At 35.5% G+C, this 18,973-nt stretch overlaps 2 protein-coding genes across 10 annotated transcripts in view; one reads left to right on the top strand and one right to left on the bottom strand.

Moving 5' to 3' along the window:
* LOC128682988 (titin homolog) overlaps positions 1 to 5,503 on the top strand; it is a 71,360-nt gene extending 65,857 nt beyond the window's left edge. For all 8 annotated transcript variants that reach the window (XM_053768088.2, XM_053768090.1, XM_053768086.2 and 5 more), the window contains 8 exons: positions 585 to 717; positions 1,207 to 1,375; positions 1,945 to 1,984; positions 2,558 to 2,690; positions 3,205 to 3,361; positions 3,985 to 4,107; positions 4,673 to 5,147; positions 5,283 to 5,503. In XM_053768088.2, the coding sequence (XP_053624063.1) occupies positions 585 to 717; positions 1,207 to 1,375; positions 1,945 to 1,984; positions 2,558 to 2,690; positions 3,205 to 3,361; positions 3,985 to 4,107; positions 4,673 to 5,091 (1,174 nt within the window). In that variant the 3' untranslated portion in view covers positions 5,092 to 5,147; positions 5,283 to 5,503. The remainder of the gene's footprint in view (positions 1 to 584; positions 718 to 1,206; positions 1,376 to 1,944; positions 1,985 to 2,557; positions 2,691 to 3,204; positions 3,362 to 3,984; positions 4,108 to 4,672; positions 5,148 to 5,282) is intronic.
* A 3,535-nt stretch (positions 5,504 to 9,038) lies between these two features.
* LOC128682990 (gamma-soluble NSF attachment protein-like) lies at positions 9,039 to 17,476 on the bottom strand. Of its 2 annotated transcripts, none has more exons than XM_053768097.2 (8): positions 17,284 to 17,476; positions 15,242 to 15,309; positions 14,711 to 14,865; positions 12,491 to 12,646; positions 11,948 to 12,018; positions 10,931 to 11,078; positions 10,046 to 10,291; positions 9,039 to 9,907 (listed from the first exon to the last, which is right to left on the bottom strand). In XM_053768097.2, the coding sequence occupies exons 1-8, from the start codon at positions 17,334 to 17,336 to the stop codon at positions 9,824 to 9,826; spliced, it is 981 nt and encodes a 326-aa protein (XP_053624072.1). In that variant the 5' UTR covers positions 17,337 to 17,476; the 3' UTR covers positions 9,039 to 9,823. The 2 variants fall into 2 exon arrangements, with proteins under 2 accessions (XP_053624072.1, XP_053624073.1); XM_053768098.2 differs by having other exon boundaries at positions 9,682 to 9,904; positions 17,284 to 17,466.
* Between the last annotated feature and the right edge of the window lie 1,497 nt (positions 17,477 to 18,973).

The raw sequence follows: 18,973 nt of genomic DNA, 5'->3' as shown, positions 1-18,973 counted from the left end.
TCTATTTGACATAATTAGGTTAGGTTAGTTAAGAATCAATACATATGATAATGTGTGAACATCCTGTGGCATAGGTACATACCTATAGTTTCCGTCCAAGAATGCGCCAACAATTTTATAAATAGCTTTCTGTTTTCTTTTAAAACAAAATTATAGTTTTCTGCGTAATTCCCTTCATACTTTGTTCTTTTATTAACAATCTCCGACTTTTTATACTTATCTAGGTTCTATATACATTCACAAGGTCGGAGCAGCTCGTAACGCGTTTGTTGGACGCAATAAACGCAATCGGTCACCACCGACCTATCCGAATAGGGTAGTGTACCCTAAATAAAGTAGCCTATTCAACCAGCTTCAATCTGAAACAATTTACCTGTTGATTACAAGTACATACATTAACAAAAGAAACACTACCTAGGTATTTCTTTTTTGTTATGTAAATGTGCAAGTGTAAATATGAGTACGTATCTGAATTATTCATACCGTCGGAACCATCAATGTTAGGCCATTGCGCGTGGTCTGACACGCATTTGGCCGGTTATTTCTGATACAAACTTACATACTATATGTATATTATATAATAGGTACTCCAAGGAGCCAATGTTTGTACGGAAACCCCGATCAAGCGAGGCGCATGAAGGAGACACCGTTATTATTCAGTGCGAGGTGGTCGGCGATCCCAAACCGGACGTCTACTGGCTGAGGGACTTCCTCAAAGTAAGTACCTATGTCATTAGTACCTATAATGGTACTACTGAGCTAAGTTAATGACGCAAGTACAGTCGGCTTAACCCTCAGTACAGCGCGTATCATACAGTTCGAAAAATTTTATTAAGTAGTTTTCGCCAGGGGCTTCGCCCGCACTAATTTCCCGCGTGTTAATCGTTAATTTGTTCCCGGGACGTACCCTATGTCTTTCTTCGTACTTTATATGTATGCAAAATTTCAACTTAGGCTGAGTAGATTAGAGCGTGAAGAGGTAACAAACATCACATTTATAATATTATTTAGGATTTAACGTTGCAAGTTGAATGTTCGTTTCGATAAAGTGTCAAGCTTATTTATTTATTTATTTACCAATTTATGTACACGGAACAGACTATATAAGAAAATATAGATAGAGTAAATACAGATTATATTATAAATAAAAGTGGATTATAACAGTACCTACATAACCTTCACCAAACATTAAATTTTGTTCCTCAGCCCGAATACTACAGGGACGCAAGTCACTTCAAACGCGTCGGGGCAGGGCCCGAGTACCGCTTCGAGATTCCTCACGCGAAACTGGATTACACCGGAGCCTATTCCGTGGTCGCTAAGAATGTACACGGAGAAGCCAAGGCCATCATATCACTCCAGATATTGGCCAAAGGTACGGCAATAATATATCAATTCAAAAGGACATCTAAACTATACCTACTTCGACTATCAATTTCCATTGATCGGACCACTTTCTTTAAATAAGCTAATGATATTACTTAGACCACCAAAATCATCCTTCAAAATAGATATTAACTTGGTCTTTTGGCAACACTAATTGTGTTTTCTGTCTTAATACCAAATTGTGAATAAATTAACAATCAATCATTTTCAATGAATCAAAAATCATCATCAATTTCATGCTAATTTCCGTGGGTTCGAATAAACTTGAAATAAACCCAAGTACCATTGCTGTTTGATTTTCGTTCATGGAATTAGTAAGTACCTACACCGCGGTGTACCTACTAATTCCATATTTTCGTTCAAATTTATATCTGCCAAGAAAGTCAAGAAATTACACAAGGGCAACACTGGTGTTTATCAATTATTCCATTTGATTTTCCCGCGCGGCATAAAAATTCGTCAAAAATTCAAGAAAATCCGTGTTGTACAATTTTTTGACAGACTTTAAGGAAAATCAAATTCAAAAATGAAAATCGTAATCTTCATAATTTGTTTCAGACCCAACCGTCTCAGACGATATGCATAACGTGCGATACGGGTAAGTTTTCAATGAGTTTTTAGAATACACAGTGGGCTCTTGCTTGTTGTAAGTAGTTATTTATAATTTACGGCACTTTGTCAACCAAATCCATGAATATAAAACCGGAGAGAAAATAATATCTGTTCAAAATCTGTTCAAAAATGTGTCTCTTAATCTGGGTTAGTTCCTGATTGCATACAACTTTGGTCAACCTGAACTGTGGTGCACTATGATAGCAAAATTAGAATGATTCACGAGTAAAGTTTGTTAAGATATTTTAAAATGTATTTAAATAAAAACAAATATAGACATAAATTAACATTAATAAATAATTCAAAATAATTAAATTAAATATAAAATTAACCTTGAACTAATCATTGAAAGTAAAATGATAACGAATTAAAAGTTAAAATTAATTTACTGCTTAACAGCTGGCAGTCCGTTGCCCTGAGGTAATGTGCCCGGATGGCAGGCAGCATTGCCTCGTTGTTTTCTTTTCACATTAATTTGTACTGTTGTTTAACACTTTTTACCCATTACAAAACACATCGCTAAAGAAGTTTTCACTTCAAACAAAACGTTCTCTCCTAGGCGCGTGGAAGTGATACCTCGTTTCGAGCGGGAGCTAACGGACCTACTATGTCATGATGGAGACGCTATAGAGTTCGAATGCCGAGTCTCTGGCCACCCCGAGCCCGACATCAGGTGGTTCCACTACACTGAGGTAAGATTCTACACTAAAATAGTTTTTATCTTTGTTTTACACCAAGCGAAGGAAAACTCATTCCCAGTCAACTTTGTGGCTGTCCATCCAATGGCTGGCCATAGCGCGTGGTATAACCTACATTCAAAGTAGTTATATCACCAAAGAATGATGGTTAAAATGAAGAGAAAAATATATATTGGCATTATGTTCGTAGGTAAGTAAATAACAAATTCTAACAGATCGTCACTTGTATAATTGATAATGAAAAAAATCAATAGTTATTCGAATCATTATTTATTTACACTTTACTAGCTGAACGCCGCGGTGTTACCCGCGTAATTATTAAAATATCGCCATCTACTTTATAAAGCGCTCTGACTATCAGATTATCATTCGCTTCGTATAGGAACGTTAATCCAATATCAGCTAACCAAACACAAAAATTGGTCCAGCCTTTTGAGCTTGAAGAAGTATCTTGTAACACATTCGCATTTATATAGTGGGATTAAAATGTAATCATATTTTTATCCAGATTATCCGCGAAAACCCTGATTTCGAGTGGTCCTGCGAGGAGGGGACAGCCAGGTTGAAGATCAAACAAGTGACGGCCGAGGACGAGGGAACCTACACCTGCGAGGCAGCCAACAACCTCGGCAAGGCGACCTCCAGCGCGTGCCTCGTCGTTTACCGTAAGTTACAGAAGAATTGTAAACTAAACAGTTTAATAGGTCTTCTTACTTAACAACCTGGTCAAAACCTTTTTACGTATGAATGCTGATTTATTAAAAAAACTAACTAACTCGTCCCGGCTTCGCTCGGGTAAAATCATAATAAAAAGTAGCCTATTTTACTCCTGCAGATTTCGCCTATAATTTGTGCCAAATTTAATCAAAATAGGCCCAGTAGTTTTTGAGTTTACATATTCATTACAAAAAACAAAAAAATATTTTCTCTTTATAATATGTATTAGTCCTACATCCAATACAGTCCAATTTAGTTGCGTAAAAACAGATAAAACCTACGGATGTAGGTTTTATCTGTTTTTTTACACATTTTTACACAACTAAATTATCGTTGTGAGTAATGGCTAATAAATCAAATGATATATTTTATTTTATTTGGAAAACAAAGTATCTAAAAATAAACACTTAAAAAGCAAATGTTCTCACATAAGACGTTCCTATAAAAACTGTTCTAAACCCAGGTCACGGGCCCAGCTATTTCTCCTCCCTCTCTTCAGACCATGTTTCTGACTTGGGGGCGTTCACCTACCGTGAAAATATCAAACAATAATCAGATTTGTTAACGACAGCCCCCGGAGAGCCCAACACACTGAGCCAGAGGTTGCGGCGGCCGCCGGCGCTGCTGTCGGCAGCCTCCACACCCAGGTCTACCCCGCGCAGTACCCCCGCCAGATCAGTCTCCAGGACGCCAGGTTATCATACATTTATGCTGTACATCACGCTTTATTAAGCAGATACCGTCCGATTTCCATTACAATCTTTATAGGTTATTCGTTATTTATGGATACTAGTCAGCTTTATGAACAGTAAGAAAACAATTACATAAATAAATATAAATAAATAAATATATCTGGACAAATCACACAGATTGGGCTAGCCCCAAAGTAAGTTCTAGACTTGTGTTATGGAATACTGAATCAACGATACTATATTTTATAATAAATACATATATAGATAAACATCTAAGACCCGGGCCAATCAGAAAAAGATCATTTTCCATCATGACCCGACCGGGGATCGAACTCGGGACCTCTCGGTTCAGAGGCAAGAACTTTACCACTGCGCCAACGAGGTCGTCAAACATGACAACAGTCACATAATATTAATGCCTAAAAAGTGTGTACCGCAACTCTGCATTTTATCAATTCACCCTGACTGCTGCTGAACTGCTCCTATAGAAGACACCTCGTAAAAGCCTTCAAGTCAAGTAGCTAATTTTAGTTTACTTAACCATATTTTAATTCTATTAAATTTCAGGACCCGACCCAAGACGCCTTTGCAGTCCGTCGCGCCAACTGGCGCCCAATTTTTACACATATCCTTTCAATAAGGTCGTCGAGGAAGGCGAGAGCGTGGTCTTCCAATGTGCGGTCAAAGGCTTGCCCGCGCCCTGGGCCACGTGGGACAAGGACGGCATCATCCTCACCCCATCATCAAGAATCACCATAAAAGAAAAAGATGAAATCCTAAGGATTCTTGAGATCGAGCAAGTAACGATCGAAGATGTCGGCGTTTACAGGATCACGCTGGAGAACGATTATGGAAGGGTCGAGGCCACGGCCAGATTGGAAGTTATAACACGAAAGGGGAAATTTTATGCTGGAGTGAGGGCTAACAGTCCATCTTGCAGGTCCACCGGGTACAGAAGACGAACACCCTCCACGTCAAAAGACTGATGAGTTAATATTCGGCGAGCGGTTCTGTAAACCGTTTCTGCTAAATACAATATAACGTAAGGGTTTTGACACTTTTATATGCAAAGCGAATCTGGGTACCCATTTAAATTTCAAGCTCGGCGAATTTATAAACCGCTGCGCAACGATGTACTGTATTATATTTTAATAATATAAAATTATATTAATTTCAGATTTTCGAAGGAAACAGCGATGGATGGATTTAACTTTTTTTTTTGTTCTGAAATTATTCTTGGCATTTTATTTGTTAATGTAATTTTTAATTTGATGTGTTTTATAGCTGAGATAAAGTTAAGTTTTTGTTTTCATATAGGTTATTATGTCTCACATGTTTGCATATTTCGTTTTAATTTATTCATCAGGAGTCAATAAAATGTATATTATTTTACTTCTATTATTCGGTACTTTTCTCGAATCCGTTTATAATTTGGTAACTAAGCTTTTGTGGCGCCAAAGCCAACACACAAAGAGGCTATATTTATATTAAAAACTGCTAAAGATTTCCGGACTATTCGGCATGTGTTTAATACAACAGCTTTCTGGAGAAGGATGTAAGTAGACGGGTGCATTTCAAGTATTTGAAGATATTGAAGTATGACTCCTGTCGTGGAGATAACTATTGGTATCGTTTTGACTGTGCTAACACGCCACTGAGTATTAATTATTATTACTACCATTTACAATTCTATTTAAAAACATCAGTCTAAACAACTATCACTGTTATTCTTTAAAAATTAAAACATTCTTTATGCTAAAATACGCTCTTTCCGTCAATTTTAAATTGATAAAGTGCGAGAGTGACAAAACATATTTTAGCTTTGCATGTTTTAACATTTTTATGAACAACGTGGTTATAACAAAATAAATAAATTGAAAACCCTTGAAATAAAAAAAAAAACCTTAAATAATGTTGCTCTGTTACAAATAGACAGTAGATTACGTTTTAATAATTCATTTATAGACTCGTGACAAACGAAGGAATATTATTGTTATTTAACGAAAAACCGTGACTACTCGGATCCTGACTGATGGCAAAAGATCGCTTGGCAAGGCGAAGAGATAACCCGTCGAGCTTTCCTCCTCCGATAAGGCATGGCAACAACTAGCGAAGGATAAAGTGGTTGGAAAAAGAAAGTGAAGGCTTTCCCCAGCAGTGGGACCTGATAGGTATATACATTAACAAGTTTATTTGTTAGACAAATTAAAAAACCTCGACTTTCAGTATTCATTTCGCTATAACTTTTGAACGGCTGAACCGATTTTGATCAAACATATCTAAGAACCACCGCATAAAAATTAGCTATCTAATAAAGAAAACCGCATACAAATCGGTTCATCCGTCGATGAGCTACAGTGCCCCGTACACAGACACACTTAACGATCAAACTTATAACACCCCTCTTTTTGCGTCGGTGGTTAAAAAGAACTGAATTGACCACCAGTTTAACTAGCGACATCTGCATAACATAGTAATTGCAGAGCGCAAAACCTGCCCGAAATGGTAAAGTTAATTGGTTTTTCTGTCTGGCTACCGACTATCGATGAACTCAAATGGCGACGCGAATGAATGGTCATTGCTTGTGAGAACTTTTATTTTGGAAAAACCTGCATGTGGAAAAAAAATGCATGTGGGGATACTGCCAAATTTCTGAGAACTTTTAGGCTATAGTGTGTAAGCCAGCATTACAAGTATTATGAGCAAGATAGTATCGAGTAGTCATTTTTAATTTCAAACCTTATGCTGTAGAAATATGGTCGCAATTTTAATTCAATCAACGGTAGATGTCTAGCCGACTCGGCCAACATATTTTTTCTATAACTCCAAATTATGCTTGGAGACAAAACAAACCAAAAAAAATAAAATAAAAACAGTATGCCATAACACTTTATATGATCTATCTATTTATTAAAAATAATATATATATTCAAGAACCCAGCGTGGGTTTAAAATTTCTATTTATTCTTTAGGAATGCATGAATTTTTGTGAATAACCTAATTATTGCGATATTACATTTATCAAGCTAAATCGAACGTATTTTCTATAAGTATTGACAGTGCCTTCTATAAAGATATATCAATTTTATCTACCTCCATCCCCACATTAATATTTAAATATGTCATTTTACAGTCTGTCTATAAGAGTAGAAAATTGATATTTTATCGCACTACATTTATATACCATTGCAATACCAAATATAGAATGGTAAAAATTGATAGATAGATAAATTATTTATTTGTTCTGCTGTAACACACAATTTACATAATAATAATAATAATTATAAAAAAAACTAACTAAACTAATCATGAATAGATTGGTTAATAAACAACTAGTGTTGCCATCCAAGAAGTCATAGCTTCCATCATTTATTTTCTGCTCTTTATAGACAGACTATAAGAGCCATGCCCCAATTGACTCAGCACTTGTGTTTCGTTGTTTTCTATAGGATTTGACATCGACGTGCCTTGACGTACGTCGAATCGCCATACAAGAATTGTATGGCGATTGTATGTCAACGTGACAGAGGATGACAGAGCGCACAGGAACTATGGGGCATCGCTAAGAAAACGAATATAAGGAAGTAAAAATAATATAGGCCGCGCATCTTCATGGATAACACGATCTATATATCTGGGTGAATTTCACGAACACCGAACGCGAGAGAACGCGGCTCGTAGCGTTTCATTAGTGGCATTAACATTTTTTTTAAATAAAGAATCTTTTTCTTTTTAAACTAAACATTTATAAAATTAATATTGTACCAGTACTTTACTTATTTATAAAATAGGATAATTACATTGATTACTGTGTATGGTACAATTTAATAAACACTAATGACAGCCCGCGGCGGCGTTCAAAACGCTCGTGAAATTCACCCACATAATGGGGGCTAACGTTAGCGGATTTGTCAGTAGGGGCGCTGCTGTGAAGGTTAGTTTTCAAAAAAAACTTTGACGGTTGTGTTCAGCGCATGCGCGGGTCTAGGCTTGCGTTAGCCCCCATTGGGAACAAAGCACAAGAATATCAAAGACACGTTATTTTATCAGCGCTAGCATTTCAATATTACTTAGTACACTAAGGACACATAAGGATATTACTTAGTATATTAAGGACCCGTTTCACCACACGTTTATAAAACATCTGAAGCCTGTATCGACCGTCAAAAATTGTGTTTCACAAGTGTTGGATACCGCAAACTGGTAAATAACTTCCGACAGATCTGTCTTGCAGTTAATTAATCTGTCAGATTACAATATATTTTATCGGAGAGTGGTGAAACGGGGTTTAAACATGATTGAATGACTATACCGTATTGATCAATACTTAGAATTATTTTTAGTGTGCGTCCAACGATAATCATATTTATTATTTTTATATTATTATAAATCAAATGGTGCTAAAATTTGGAAAAAGTGATAAACGGTTTGGCCACGTCGTCAAGACATTGATGTGTGGCCCGTTTTAACTGTTTTCATGATTATACTTGTGTGCTTAGAAATAACGTCAATTGTTTCTTAAACACCAACTAATTTTCGCTTTGAAAATTAAAAATTGTTAAAAAAGAAAAACACAGTAAAGGGAACCTCTGGGTTCAAACGTCATCATTGTGAAAGATTGAAGTAAGGATTACTTCTACAAATGTCATGTAGTAAAATTTAAAAATGTCATGTATCTAACAACAGATTTGGCGTAAACATAATTTATAGCAATCGAGTATTAATATAAACACCCTTATTCTATTCACAAGGCTTATGTCAAAAATCCGACACCGCGTCATTGAGTGTGGGGGGGGACTGCGTAATACATCAAATTCATTACTTGTCTAAAAATGTCTAAAATATCTCACAGATTGTCTTAACAAACATTTTAATATAACCTTACTTCTATGACATTAATAACACATTGTTTCCTATATATTGCTTAAGTTCATTTTTTTTTGTAATAAGCTACTTTCTAACTAGGTAAGTATAGCTAATAGGGTAGTTGCCATCTAGCCAAATCAGATACTTTTTCCATGTATCAAAAACAAAAAGATATGACAATGACAGTGACACAAGTGACGTCACAAACGTTGGACATCAAAAAGCGTTTTGATTATACTTGAGAACGTAAAAAATATTAAATGTTACTATTATAAATAAAATTGATACAAGTGACATTCGATTTCCGTGTTTCATTATGTGAATGCATTTACAACAGGCAACCTACCCTATTTGTTAGTGCTCCATCAAATAACAGCAACTTTGAGCTTTAGACTTATATGATACGACCAGAACGACAGAAAGGAAAGCAGATGTACAAATTAAAGAGAAGCAAGGCGGCTTTCCTTCTTTATTAAATACGTGCATCGCTTTCTGTTAGTCGGTCGGAAAAACGAAGTCTAAACGTCTGTTACAAGTCTAGAATAAAAACGTCGCCATTTCCACGCTAATTCTGCTGATAGGTCAATTAATATGTCAGATCGGTCTCCCGACTGGTTTAAAGAAAAGTTGTATTTCATTGATTGGATGCCGGCTCGTTTCATCGCCAAAACCTACGCGAACATGGCTGTTGTTTAATAGCATAAATAAGTAAATATCTACGCGAATCATAGCCGATTACGCGGTTTGTTGTAAATGAGTGAATACAACGCAATTAACATACCGCACACATAATTATCCCATACGGATCCGACCTCCTATTTGTGAATTTCCCAACAGCGAACTTTGGACGATTTAGCATAGATCATCTTCTTCACCCTTCTTCTCTTCGTACGTCACCGGTTCGTAGGGAGATTCCTCGCCATCGCCCCCGTACTTCTAAAATAACGTGTTCAAAACTTATCACACATCAGCCAAATAAAACAAATAAATCAATTTAATTAAATTACTCAATGAAAACACTCATACAAACTATGCAATGTTCATGCATTTATGTCGGCATTAAAAAAGACTTACCGCAGCGCCTGCGCCGGCGCTGACGTACGACGGTGCGGCGTTTTCGCGCACGGCGGCCTTGGGCGCGAGTTCAATGCCCTCCGGCAGCGGGATAGTGGTCGCCAGCCGCGCGTACTCCACATCCATGTTCCTGATGAAGGGCGACGCAAGCGCACGCTTGGCGGACTCCCTGTCCTCTTCGTCATACGCTTGGAGAAGTTGCTCGATCGTTTGCATCTCGGGAAATTCGCAGTTATTCCCCCACTCCTAAATTGAGTTTGTTTTAGGGTTCTGTACCTTCAATAGGTTAAAAAGGAAGACATGTTTGCTGTCCGTCTGTCTGTGTGTCAAGATACTTTTTCCAAGGAACACTTAGATGAAATTTTATGACAAACGGGGTGTCTACATTTCACAAACTCAACAGTTCCTAAACTCTTTTCTTAAAGACCTTTGACTCCATTTGGAGAAAGGTTGACCGCTTCAACAGAAAAGGAATGAGAGTATATGGAAGAATTACGAAGGGGAGTTTCAGAAGGAGCCGACAGTTAGATCTGCAAGGCACCAGAGGGGTGTAGGAAGGAGAAGCGCCCACGCAAGTAGAAAGGGTAGTTTGGATTATTTACAAGTTTATTTGTGAGACAAATTAAAGAAAACCCCGACTTTCAATATTCTTTTCACTACAACTATTGAATGGCTGAACCGATTTTCATGAAATATGGCTAAGAACACTCGGGATAAAATTATCTATGACAAAAAAAAAAAACTAAACGAAAATCGGTTCATCCGTTTGGGAGCTACGATACACAAGACAGATACACACGTTAAACTTATAACACCCCTCTTTTGCGTCTGGGGTTAAAACATGAAGAGGAAACAAGTCTAGATTTCCTTGGAATTATTTATTACCTTGTAAGCCTTTTCGGCGGCCACAGCGTCCCCCCTCGCCAGCTGCACAAGCACAATGGCGACGGTCAATCGACCCACCGCACCCATGTTGCCCGCCTCCTGATGGAAACCGATTTCGTGACGAAGACTGTCCACGGCTTGATCGTACCTGAGTAAAACAATGCTAATTTAAAACTAAAAGACAAAAAAATTTAAGACCCGCTTCTCGTCTTTTTCTAACACGCATTTATCTTTCTTGTATTAGCGAAAAGGTATGACGAATTCTACACTTTTTTCTGTGTATGGTTGAATATCGGTTACAGTTATCAATTCTAATCAAAACTGACTACTTTATTGGTTATAGATTAAAACACATAAAAGTTATTTAAATAACCAAATACATATAATATATTATATCTACGTGGTTATTTAAATGAAATATGTCACTTTAATTGATTAAGAAGAGATGAAGAGAGAGAAAGATTTAATGAAGTTTTATTAATTACTATTTTTCCGTCTCATTAAAGTATATTATAGAGACGCTTTTTGATTTTAAAATCCGTGACGTCACAATTATTGTCATACAAGCTTCAAATGAAATTTTGTTTTTGAAAATGGAAAAAGTATCTCGATTCTACTAGTTGGATTTTCAAAAGTAATTGATAAAATTTTATCAAACAGTAGCGACATCCACGCGGTTAAAGTTACTGTAACCCGACCAGATATGCAAGTGGGCCTAATGCGGACTATAGGTATACACTATCGGCGGTTCGGCATACATTGCTCGTTTTTCATTTCGATAACCAAAAGCTCTCATACAAACTGCGCAATGTTCAATTCGCGTTCTAGTTCGATTGTGTGTATGCGAATGCGAAAATAAGTTTGTCTCTTCAAGCTCTATTTACTTAATAAATCTTCTTGACATTTTGCATACAATGTAGTTTGAAGTATGGAGAAGGACATAGGGTACCTTTCATCTCGAATATCCCGGACCCCGGATCCCGGACACGGGCGAAGCCGCGGGCATTAATGACTTACATTTGAAGCCGTACGAGAATTCTGGAACTCTTGCTAATGTACTCCGATCCCTGATGCTGGCTGCTTTCAGTCTGAAATCAAACAAATTTACCTGAGTACAAGAAAAAATGCGATTTGGACACCTAAACTTATCAAATTTTTGTTTTAAATGTGTAATTCTACTTTTTAAATGACCGAACGAGCGAAGTGAGCGAGATCTAACGTTCTAATTGTGGCAAAAATACATTTTTTGTATGTATGTATCAATTCAGGTATGTATGTATCAAGTCGGTTCAGTCGTTTTTGAAATATTGACAATTTTGTAAAAAAAATATTGTGTTCGCAAGGTCTAATTTCGCGGCGAACCACTAGTATTATAAATACCAAAGTTTGCGTGGATGTATATGTGTATCTTTGTTATTATTTCACGCAAAATCTACTGCACCGATTATTATGAAACTTGATACACAGGTAGAAAATAACCAGGAAATACACATAGGGTAATTTTTATCAGGAAATCTCCACGAGGGCTCAGCATAGTAGTAAATAAATATATATACGAACCGAGGAGACGTCAGCTGCCATTTGATATAGCTTGACGGCTAATTGGGGGCTGTTCTCCTCAATGATCTTGGCCGCTTTGTCCAGCACACTTGCGCCGGAGTCGCCCGAGCCGTGCTGTTGGTATAATTTAGAGGATTCCATCGCCAAGTTGCAGATCTGCAACGGACCGGACAGTGTGTGAATAGGCGGCTAGTTGCCAAATTTTTGGTTTGACGACTATTCGAAGGCTCTTATATCATTAGAAACACCAGTGGAAAAAAATACTGTGATAATGACAAACTTTCAAAGATATGACAAAAAAAAATTCACACATTTTTGGACTAAATGATGCGAACAAGTGACGTCACAACGTGTTAAAATGTTCGCGAAGAAAGATATGTTTGTTCGACAGCTACATTAAATTAAATATTACGTTTATGGTGATGATTTTTTAAATGAAAATTAAAATTTCTTAACAATTTTTTTTTGTGATGGTTAAATTTATTTTTGTAATTTCATACTTTTTGAAAATGGACTTTCCAACCAACTTTAAATCTTCGTATTTATCCAGCTGCATTGTTACAGTCTATGAATTATCGTAATGATCCTAAATATATCTATTTTATTTAGATTATACATATTTTTTACAATTCTCTGACCTTGGCAACTACCTATTGCCTACTTCACTACTAAAATAAAATACATATAATTGTTCGAAATAATTAAATACAATAATTAAATGTCACTTTAATTGATCATTTGTCAGTTGCGAGATTTACTATTTTTTTGGTCTCATAAGTGAATTTTAAATTTAAATCGCGTGCAGGCTCCGACCCTGGATATCAATACATCCATGTGTACCCCGCGTACCCCTCGTACTTGTCGCACCCCGCGATCGCGTGCGCCGCCCGCCAGTGCGTCCGTGACCGTTCCGCGGGGAACCTGCGTCACTTGTACACATTTTTGTATGTAGCGTAACGTTAAAAATCTTTTTTTACTTTAAAATCCGCAACGACACAATACATTACATTACTGTCATTCATACATGCTCCACATTTTATTTTTGAAAAGGGATTTACTGATTTTACTAGTTTGAATGCTAAAAATAATTGTAAAAAAAATCCCAATGATAGAATACATATTAATGAACTCATCTTTCTTCTTCATAGTCGTATTCCTCATGGCTGAGGGTCGTGGTCATTACGTGGAATTAAACACACACAACAACTTTCTTGGCATTAATAATATAGTGGTTTGCCATTGTCTTCTCCATTTCACACACAAGTTAATAATCAACCAGTGTGCAGGTTTCCTCACGATGTTTTCCTTCACCGGAAGCAAGTGGTGGTCGATGAAAACATAAATGAGTCAGATTGGTATACAAACTCATGTGGCACGTGTAGGATTCGAACCTGGGACCTTTCGATCCACAGGCGGGTGTCTTAACTGTTACACCATCACCGCAACGAACTCATCTTGCTAGGCTGATTTTATACTCTTGGATTTGTTTATTAGAGTCCAAACTTTATGAGAATGTCTATTTCCTGCCGATTACGTCATAAGGAGGTACGATTAATACAGCGCGTTTTGACAAATACCAATATTGCCTAAAAATTTACTTCGTTTTTCTAAATCTTGAAATCAATTATTCATTCTCTCACTGATGATTCTATAATGTAATTCTTCAACATCTAAATCAAAATCTTAATTGTTATAACACAATTTGCATATAAACAACTTTTTATTTTTCGCTAATCAATAAAATGAATTGACGACAGCGCTCGTGTGTTTTGCGCAGGTTTTCAGAGCCAAACCCTGTTTCAAATTGATACAAAAAATAAAGCATACTACAGTATGCTTCGTCTCGTTCTGTCAAGCCAATTTTGTACAGTGCGATAGTGACCACACATACTTTAGCTTAAAGTATGCTTAAGCTTTTCCCAACTAATATTATTAATGCGAAAGTAAGTTTGTTTATTTATTACTTCTTCATGCATTATCTACTGGACCAATTGTTACGAAATTTGGTACACGGGTAGAAAATAACCTGGAATAACACATAGGGTACTATTTATCCCGAAATTCCCACGGGAGCGAATCCCCAGGTTGATATACAATGACAATAAATAATAATTATTATTATCAGTTGGATAATAAATAATAATTATTATTATCAGTTGGATAATAAATAATAATTATTATTATCAGTTGGATAATAAATAATAATTATTATTAACACACCTCTTCGGAGCTGGCGGTTTCTTTACAGACAATGATAGCATTTTCCAGCGCCTTGGCGGCGTGGAAAAACGCGCGGTTCTTCTTGTAGTATTCGGATGCCTTTAGGTGGCACTCTTTAGACATGTTCAGATCGCGTGCGATGCGGTAACATTGCGCTGCAAACAAATGCATTCAAATATCTACACGGTGTTATAAACTATTTAGGGTAATATTTTTTTCACAAATCACATAAAATATTACAATTTCCGAAAGAAATATATATAGTTAAATAGAAAAGAAAACTTTCGACTTTTCATATCTATCTAAACAGTGGATCAGATCTTTTTTCTTTGCTAAAGATACTGAGCAAAAGTTTCGGTTTCGGCCAAAACCAGGATCCCATAGTATCAGTTGGAGACTACTTTTTAATTTCAGTTCATTTTGCAAGTTAAACAAACACTTCCTAGTGTTGAACGAGGAACTGTCTAACTTGTGAATTTAGCTAATTAACAGACTAACAGTAAACAACGGAATTATACAAATTATACATACCAGCTTGGCTGTATTCATCGGCAGCTGAGTCAAAATCTGGTTTCCATTTGAGTAGCGATGTCTTCAGGCTATAAAAATATATGTTTCGTTCTAAGTAAAATATCAGAGAGTTATTAATAGTTAAGATTACACTCGCAATCAAGTTCTTTAGCCAATATTGGCTAAAGAAACACAAAAATATTGTAACATATTTTATTGTTGTTGAGAGTAGTTGTAGCTATTACAATTATAAAAAATGAAATATCTTTGATGGAACCCTGTTAAAATGTATCTATCATTGTGGCTTTTGACGATATTATGGAAATCCATGTCAACAAGAAAACTGTACAACATCAAATGTAATAAATTAATAAATGCGCGGAAATTAAATATAGGAAATATATAATTAAAAATAGGAATATTATGTAGATAGAACAACCGCAAGCCAAATTATTTTTGCATCCAAATGCAGCAGTAACGAATTTGAATAGCTTGATGTGTTGACTGCACCAAAATAAACGCCATTGGGTAAAACAGTCGCCTATAAGCTGAATGCACACTAAACTAAGCAGGAAGATCAGAGTAATCAGAGATGAAAGAGACAAATGTTTAGAATTAGTACACAATTTGTAATTAATTATATTTGCACAAAATGATCATAATTCGCGTAGCTGGTGATTAAAAATTATAAAATATTTTTTTTTTATTTGTCATATTGAGACAATCTGGTCTATAAAAGACAATTAACAAAATAAGGTTTTTGTTGCAGTAACATCTTGTATTTTTAGATGAAGCTAAGCTGCAAGCACATCTGGCATGATTATATTTGTCATAACAATTCCAGAATTCAAATCATAATAATTTCTGAAAGATAAGGCTACCTTTGTGCCAAACATCATCAATATTGGTTGAGTAGTTCTTGAATTCATACATTACATACATACAATTTACATAAATCTTTCATCATTATAATGCTAGTATAAATAAGAAATATGTTACATGAAATGTCATTTATTGTATTTAATGTGAATATTTCGCAATAAAAGCATATAAAGAAACATTTAGTAAATATGACTACTGTCTTAACTTCAAGGAAAGAGTTCTTTTCTTTTCTTTCATTGACAGTAATCATATTTTAGTAATTTTTTGAGCTTGTTTATGGAGCTGTTGCTTATAGCAAATTGAGTGCATTTGCTTTTCGCTGACAAACTGGTTTATTTATCCAGATCTAAGTGATAACCTGTAACTGTTTTTCTGGATAAATATCCACAAAAAATCACCAAAACTGTATAGCTAACTGTTTGTCGTAATAAAGCAAATACACTTGCTTTGCTAAATAAAAAAAATCACAGACCTAATCTTTGCTTCCCATTGAGCTAAATTTAGATTAAACATGCTTGAAGTATTAATAAAAAAAAAATGTTAAGGTGGCCAACTTTCCCACATGTAGGACAGCTCTGCAACTCTATATGCCAGATTCTACTTTGTGCAAGTAGGTCAAAAGTGTCACACGAAATATTGGATTCATCTGTTGTCTGTTCATAATAAACTCAAAAACAACTGCATAAATTTTCTTGTGGTTTTCACCAAAAGATAGTTTAACCAATGATTTTGTGAAAGGTTTAGCTGTATAATTTGTTGTTTTTGCCAGAGCGAAGCAGGGACGAACCGCTAGTATCAAATAAGTACCTATAAATCTAGTTGTCAGTTACCCAAGTGGATTAGGGACTACTTGTCAACAGTTCTTGTCTAGTGAATTTATGCCTTTTGTCTAATTAATACCAAATCCATTCCATTCCATGCTAAAATTGTAAAAATATTTGTATTTTTCTTTGTAATGAATAAATTCTAAAACTACTGCGCCCTTTTTTTATGAAATTTGGCACAGAGATAAAGACGAAACCTTCATGAGTAACAGGCTACTTTTTAATTATGGATTTACCTGAGCGAAGCCGGGTCGGGTTGCTAGTATTCTATAAAATAAAAAAAACTAAAATATATAGATTTTTGGTGTAAACGTAGGGTGCTGCCTTATTCAAAAAGCTTAAAAACTATTCACTCACAATTTTTCAGCAGCTTTGCAGTGTTCTTGGGCTTCGTGTAGTTTAGCAGACATGACGATAAGCTTATTATTAGGTATTACAAGCGATGAGACAGAGACTATGCCGGAGAAAAGGTGAAGATAATTATTTTATAAAATCAATAGTGTGTTTTCATGTCTTGCACAAGACATCACGAACCACGAACCAAACCGTCAAAACACTTGTGACATTGACACTTTTGACATTGATCTCTTTTGACCGTAGTGATATATTTTTTTTTTTGGTTTATTCCCTCGTTTTATTGAGGAAGCAAAGGGTGCTAGCCCATACAGCCAAGTCTTTTATAGTGATATATGATATGACGTTACCTTATTCAACCAAATAAATGTAACTGGTTGGTGATCCACGTACGTTTCTATAGTAACTCATGGTAGAGGTTCCATGGATTTAATAAGTACTTCGGAGTAAATGCTATTTCCATGAGAGGTGCCGATTCCCTGCGAGGGTTGATGTTAAGCAGGCAGTTAATTATAATCTAGAATGGACGTGGGATCCACGTCCATCCTTTGTTGATGATTATATTGCATGATTGGCATGAAACGCACTAAAAATAAATTTGTACTGTGGTATCGAAATTTATCAATTTTCATCACCAAATCATAATTTGAAAGAAAAAATAGAAAAATCACAAAATTCTCATTTTTATTGACATTTCACAGCCACTCACCCATTTGTTTATATTATTTAAAAACTTATCAAGGTCAAATAAAGAAGGCATTCCTATAAAATCGAGCGGTGTATATGTTGCATACGCAATATGTGTGCACGTTTCAGGGCTCAACAAGTAGGCACAAGTGTCCGGTAACGAAACACATGATTTAAAACAATGTTTCTCAAATAAAATACACATATTTTGAATTTCCTTTTATTGGATACCAAACTACGAATAAATGATTCATTATTTACATACATATAAAAATGTGTCACTGAATAGCCATCATCACTAACAGCTACATTACATAATCAGGTTAATAAATGTATTGATGTAAATATTAACTAGAGACGAAAATTACCAGGAAAATTTCCTAATTGAATATACGAAATTGCTGGCAACTTTCAAATAGGTACCATTTTCATTGAACAATTGCCGAAATTCACAAAAATACCAACATATTCTACAATTAGGCACGGTTATATTTCAAATTCACTTGCAAGATACCATTTGCAACCGTCATTGATATTATTGTAAACAAAATAAATTATTATGAAAACTTCCAAAGTTACGGAAACTTTCGGTAATTTTCACCTCTAATAAATAACAACACACAAATATAAGAAAACTGATTTTTACTATAGTATGAATGGCGAAGAAAGGTCAAGACAGGTTGATAAACACCCGAGTGTTGCCAGCCAGGAGTTCATGGCTTTTTATTTTCAATTTTCGGCCGTCTCCGCCAACATTTATTTTCTACAATTTTAGAGACTGTATGTTGCTTTGGTAATATGATAGGTATGCCTCGTTCATACAAATTTTATTTAATACGATAACTTAATTAAATTTATTTATACACTGAACTACCTTACAATTCACATATACAATTCAGATTATTAATATCTTACATCCGGAAGCAAAATATCTACTAATATACAAAAAACTTTAATTGCAAAATATATTGTTTTAATTATCGAAAAGCAATTAGATACTTTACAA

Source organism: Plodia interpunctella, chromosome Z (assembly GCF_027563975.2).
Source record: "Plodia interpunctella isolate USDA-ARS_2022_Savannah chromosome Z, ilPloInte3.2, whole genome shotgun sequence".
In the NCBI taxonomy this organism is placed as follows: Eukaryota; Metazoa; Arthropoda; class Insecta; order Lepidoptera; family Pyralidae; genus Plodia; species Plodia interpunctella.
This window is presented reverse-complemented; position numbering and strand designations above follow the sequence as displayed.